Below are 6625 nucleotides of genomic sequence, written 5' to 3'. Positions count from 1 at the left end.
AATCTGGGAATAAGAAATTATAATGTGATATAAAATACATTTGTGCTCCATTTTTTTCAAATTTTGAAAACTGACAGTGCTATATTATCACTATGAAATGTTTAGAAAATGAAAAAGAGTAGATCTGTACAGCATAGACACAATGCATAGCTTAGATACAATGCTTAATTTATGTATCTTATATCAATCTTGATATTAGGATTTTGCAATATTTTCACTGTTACGTCAAATAAACAAATACATTGTGTAGGGACAATATAATATCCAGTCAAATGAACCTATCATCATTCAAAGGAAATTCATGTGAAGATCAGTAACAAGAATCAATGCAGAAATTTTAAACTTTATCAGGAATTTATTTTGTCCACATATATTCTAGTTAAGAAGGAATTCAAATACAGTATTTTAAGACATATTTTAACCACTTATACCTCCTGTATAGAATCAATTAATGCATTAGGCTTTCACATATTTCTTATTCAAATTTTTGTTATGAATAGTTCTTTAAAGAGATATTTGAAGGTAAACATAAGTGAATTTTTACATATGTTTGATAATTTATTATTGCAAATATTAACTATTGTGTGTGATTTTTCTAAACATAAATTTACCAGTCAAAAAAAAAAAAAAAATCAAAATTTAAGGAAATAAGCTGGTTCAGTTTAATTGCAGCCAAAAGTCTTTATGCTGATGGGAATTAAAACTCTAAATAGTGCATATTTATTGTACTGCATTCATATTTCGCACAGTGCGAATTACTCACTTTTAGTAAACAATAAAATTTCATATAAAATATAAAAAACCATTTACTTACGATATGTGAGTGTGCTGCTTTGGTAAAAGCAACGTTTCGGGGGTCTTACCGCTCCCTTCCTCAGACTTTTTCAGGGTTTTTAAGGAAGGATGAAAAGGGCATGGAATACTAATGCATCAAGGCAAGGGCAAGTTTTAACAAAAAAAAATTACCTATTTAATCCTGTTACGCTATTCCTTGGTGTAACTTGACGTGGTATGGTGGTTTGATACGTGCCTAGGAAGAAACCTGAGGAAGGGGCGGCAAAACCCCCAAAACATCGCTTTTTTTATATTTTATATGAAATTCTATTGTTTATTGTCCTGTGTAATGCAATTATGAAATTCTTCAGACACTGTCCATTATTGTGTTGCTTTTTGGGTTTAATTTATTAGAAATGAGGGGATAAATTGGTGCAGGTAATATAATGGCCTTCTTGGGACTATGTCTTGTTTTAGGCTTTTATTTTATTTCCGTTCACTTAATTCTGATGTGGATCAACAAAACATTTTTTAATAATAAGTAATATAAATGGATAGTTTTCAATTTTATTTCTGGTTCTGCACATATTTGCTTTTAAAACTCAATATTTCCACTGTTTCAAGTCTTCTTCAGGTTGTAACACTTTTTATTAGAAAATGTACATCTGCCCTTGCTACTTCAGAATGAAGTTCCACTTTCTTTGGTTTGGGTGATAATCAAACAATTTTTTTAGTCTATCTTCTTTCCCATTTTTAACAAGAATGAGATGGTATTGATAAAACTTTGCTTTGTTAATATGTTAAAAAAACACAAAGTATGCATTTTACAACAAATGTACTTGAATCTGCTGCCGGTTCTATTAGAGGAGAGAACATCTGCTGACTAAATAGATTATTGCTCTATTCTGCCAACTAGAAAGGAAGAATATTCTGAATTAACTAACTAGATGCACAGTTGCCAAATGAAACCTAATGAGGAATGCAGTAAAATAATTTAATAATAAGCTATGAAAACATTTGTGGGTCCAGTCAAGTGTTTTGTTTTTTAAATACACTACATAATGTTCTGGCTAAAATAAATATCATTTTTTTGGGTGGGGGAATGATATTTTCAAAATTATTTCAAATCTATTGACGCGTTCACTGCAATTGATAATTATGGAGAAAAGAAGACAAACAGATTACAAAGCTACATAACATCTTTATAGCATTTGCTTCAAGAAACCAAATGAACCATGTGTACCTGGACAGTAGCTCAGATTACAATTTGCATTAGAATTTTATTTATAAATTATGAAATTGCAAAAATTCCCATCAACATTCTAGTGCTTCGTATGTAGTAGTTCATTTATTTTAATTTTTGTGAGAGTCCGTTACCTTGATTAGTCTTCCATGTCTCTCCACTGTGCTCCTGTGTTTACCTTCATACTTGGATCCCTGCATGATTGTTGTTTCTTTCGTAGCGGATGGAGATGGGGGTGAGCCAGGCGGTATGCGGCGTGCATGTTCCTTAAGCGATCTCTCCAAACCATCTCCTCGACGAATTCTTCCCACTCCCCCAGTAAACGGTATGGTTTATTTGCTTTTGTTTATTTATTACTTGAATATTATTATTTAATTGTAGTATACCTTATTGCTTTGGTTAAGGAACACAAGACTTCTTTCTGATGTGTATTTATTTACTGATAATTTTATTATTAGTATAGAGATGTAATCCTCTTTACAACTTTTTTCTTTCAATTATTTTTGCTGTCCTAGTGTAGACATTTATGCTGTCACAGTGCTGGAGACCACTCATATATACTTCTGACCAAACGAAATATAGGAAAATTGGGTAAAGAAATATACAAAAGAATTATTTACACACTTAAAAGCCAATATCTGACAATGTTTAGAAGGTAGGAGATTTAAGTGGCATTCTATTTTATTTTGCATGAAAGTGTAGTACATTGCTCAGTTTGATTTAAATAGGTGTTGATATGCAAATTTAAATCAGTTTCTTCAGTGTTGTATTACTTTTAGTGAGTGTTTAAGTACAGTGTCAAAGAACTTGCAACATTATGCATTTTATTGTTTTATGCCATTGTTTTCTTTAATTTATAAAATATAGTGTAGATCCATGTTGTGCTTTTTTTTTAATTTTCAGAAATCAGTTTGTATTGATGTATTGAGTGTTTGCATGCTTTGTACAAAAATTGCACAAACCTACTGTTGTTTCTAACAGTTCAAGTAACATAGCTTTAACTTCAGTTTCAGGAAAAGTCCAGAACAAGACAACCAACTCTAGAACCTTGCCTCGTCAGGGTTCTCGTGGAAGTTCGGGTACTCACATGACACGAAGTAGTTCCGTCGGTGTACTAAATCAGGTAAAACTCGCAGATTTCCTTGCAGTTAGAAGAGTATTTGAGAGGGATTTCTTAACACTAAGGTTTTTGCTGATATCGAAGTGCAGCTATAAAATTATTGATATCAGTAATGTGCAAGTGTTATGAAAAATAACAAAAATTAGCATTGGAACTTGAATTAGATCCTTAAATAATTTCCATAGCTTTTATCTTGTAATAACTATATATTGTTATACACTGGCTAACATTTTGAGCACATTTTTTTTAAAAAAAAAATCTAATTAATTATTAGAGGCACATATTTTTGGTAAATAGAAAAGCAAAATTTCAGTACAAAAACTGTCAATTTCGGGTTCAAAAGTGGTAAATAAAATATAATTTTGGTGTTATAGCGGTGAAGAAACTGATCAAAAGTCGTATATAAAATGACATTTTGGTTTTAAGATTGTGTACATAATCCAAAATTTGATTTAAAAACTTCACTTATTACAATAATAAACATAACCCTTCTAATAGCACATTTATGTAGTTACCAGAGTATTCAGTTTATTCCTGTATAAAGGAGTCCATTCTTGCTTCTCAATATTTACAGCAGAATTAATCAATTTTTCGTGAATTGCATAAATCTCAGGACAGTTCAAACTTCAGAAAGTGTCGTGTCTGTAAATAAACTCTAAATTTCATGTTTAAGAGTCTATTTCACATCATTTCGTGCCAAAGCAGGGTAGGAAAATGCACCTCATATCTTTCAGAAACATTAAAAATTATCATTAGGTTGTGTTATTTCACATTTCATGTTTTCATCAAAAACAAAATATGCAATACAGAATAAGAAGTAAAAATGTACACGAATACTTAGAAGTGGTTCCTGTTCTGAAATTTCTTTTGGTGTTTCTGCAACATTTCCCGGACCTTCTTTGGGTGTTTTCCAGAAGGTTTAAAAAAAAACAAAAAAAAAACATAAGTGACCACACCACATTACAAATTACAAACTAAGGCTGAACTGATTATAGGTTTTGGCATGTTTCAGTTGGAATTGGATCACTGATCCTGCTGATATTTTTCCAGTCTAGTTGTCTCACGAATTTTATGCTGCTCTTAACTATAACCAGAAGTTAATATGTAAAAGTTAGGTTAGATATTGTACATTTTCTTCTAAAGTTTTATTCTGCTTTAAATCTAAAATCCATATTGCACCTGTTTCAGAGTGATTCTGAAAGTGATTTCAGCCTAGTACACAGATCATCAGGAGCTCCATCAAGGATGAATGGTGTACCTTCAGCAATGCGCCCAACAATAAGCTCACAAAACAAGATTAATAAAAATAACCCATCTGGAAGACGGCGAAGCCTTACAGCTGCGTATTCCGCAGGTAAGATATATAGTTTTAAATTTTAAAAAATGTAGAATCTTTGCAAGATTAAGACTTGTATATGTTCCTAGGCACATTTGATCATATTTTTCTGTATTATATCTATTGTGTAAATATTTTCAGAGGAGGGAACAAAAGAGCCCCAACATTCTACTTGATAGGGCATCTGGGTTCAATCCTAGGGTTGGTTAGTTCTGGTAGGAATTTTTTCTGTACCTGTGCGAGTGGCACTGAGGCTTGCACTGGTTACCTGGAGGAACATCTTATGAAGTAAAGGCAGTGAGTATGGTGCTGATCACATCATCTCCTCTGCCACTGAGATCTAGATTGCATAGAGCCGTATCTCAACACTTTGCTTAACCCATCAAGGCACAGTACGATGTGGATACCTGTGCCATTGTATCTTGCAAGGAGAAACCAAATTTTAATTATAATTATGTAAATGGTACTTGTTTCTCAGAAAGTTTAAAATCTCACGGTGACCTTTTCTGTGATTTTCCTCAGCCATTTGTGGCATATGTCGGATCTTTATATCTGGCCATAATTTCTTTCACTAATTTCCTCAATTCCTTTTCCCCATTGATCTCTCATCTCCCCCTTCATGGTTCCATTTGCAATGTTTCTGTTGCCAGTTTCCTACGTTTCACCAGGAACTTGTTCAGTTCTCAATTGGCCATTTTCTGGCACAACTATAACACAGTTTCACACAAAGGATTTAATTGAAATCTGATTGAAATAAATAAGTTCACACATGATAGCCAAAAGTGGCAGAAAAGCGCAACATATACTGATGTTGAAACTTTCACCAGGGTTTCCTGATGAACCATGATCCAAAACACTGGAACCCAATTGTTGCTATCACAAATTTCCTCAAGGTTCTGGCTCCAGTCCAGTTTGTTTTTTGTCGGCCCTTATATTATTACATAAGTAAGTTTAAATGTATAGAAGTGGTAAATTTGATAAGGAATAGTTTTTTTTTCTTTATTTCTTTTTAATCGCAATATATTTCAATCTTTCTTGCAGGAAACCTAAATCAAATTGGAAACGAAGATTCCAGCTCAGAGGAAACTTCTCCAGCTAATGGGAAAACTCCAAATGCAAGGCCTCGAAGCACCAGTACTGATAGATCTTCCAGGTAAAGTATCAAACAGACAATATAGTATGCTCTAATTAAGAAAGCAACAATATAATAATGACATTTTTATGTAGAACCTGAATTATATATTCACCAGATCAGTTACTACTGTATGTGCTTTGAAAAAAAAGATTTGGAAAAGATTGTTTTACATGAAAGAAGCACTATACTAGAGATTTATTTCAATACGTACTGTACTCATTAGTTTCCTTTTTTGATTCATGAGAATGGCAACGAATTGTCAGAATTGTGGAGGATACTTAGTCCTGTATGTGGAAAACTGTACTAGAATTTTTTTCTTAATTGTCTTTCCATCAAACTATACTCTGGACTTTCGAGGGTCAAGGCATACCAAGTATGTGTTCATTGGGTGATATCCGATATATATATAGTCAGGACATCTGTCTTAACCAAAAAGAGTCTGCTAATAATGGTTTCAAATAGCCCCCTCACAAAGCTGAGTCAACATACCCTGGGCCTTCTCTGTGGATCTAACCTGCTTAACATTTGGCTACGTGGGAGTCATTCATTTCACTGTAATCTAGTAATAATAAAGCAAACTTCACAAAAATTAAGATTTTAATGAAAAAGTTACATATGAAAATTGTGGATCAACCAATGTGTGCGCATTTACTGGGGTTTAAGACCAACCTGTTGCCTCTCGACAATTACCACAAATTTTTGTTTTAATATGTCCTCTGCATTTCACATGTAGAATGATTAGTTAATGTTCATTTATGTATTTTTATGAAGAGTTTTCCATAAGTAAGTTTATGTATGAATCAAAGTAAATGCTGATACATTGCTATGTTTATTGGCTTATATAAATGTTATTAGAATTGGTATATGTTTAACATTTTATTGCCAAGAACAACAAAATGTGTGTCATGGATGTTATTTTTCTAATCGCGTCATGTAAAATGGTTGACCAAAGATTAAAGAAAGTTAATGGTAAAGTATGTTTGGTATATATCACTGGTGTAAGGATATTGTCTGAAA

At 32.5% G+C, this 6625-nt stretch overlaps 1 protein-coding gene across 5 annotated transcripts in view; it reads left to right on the top strand.

Annotated features, from left to right (window-relative positions):
* Nucleotides 1–6625, top strand: part of Wdr62 (WD repeat domain 62) — a 255818-nt gene that overhangs the window by 243977 nt on the left and 5216 nt on the right. For 4 of the 5 annotated variants that reach the window (XM_083120947.1, XM_083120945.1, XM_083120943.1 and 1 more), the window contains 4 exons: nt 2238–2342; nt 3025–3140; nt 4326–4491; nt 5515–5626. In XM_083120947.1, the coding sequence (XP_082977073.1) occupies nt 2238–2342; nt 3025–3140; nt 4326–4491; nt 5515–5626 (499 nt within the window). The remainder of the gene's footprint in view (nt 1–2237; nt 2343–3024; nt 3141–4325; nt 4492–5514; nt 5627–6625) is intronic. The other variant, XM_083120946.1, reaches the window with a different exon arrangement.

Source organism: Lepisma saccharinum, chromosome 4 (assembly GCF_977018435.1).
Source record: "Lepisma saccharinum chromosome 4, izLepSacc3.1, whole genome shotgun sequence".
Classification (NCBI taxonomy): domain Eukaryota; kingdom Metazoa; phylum Arthropoda; class Insecta; order Zygentoma; family Lepismatidae; genus Lepisma; species Lepisma saccharinum.
The sequence above is the reverse complement of the archived record's forward strand: the minus strand, read 5'-3'. Positions and strand labels throughout refer to the sequence as shown.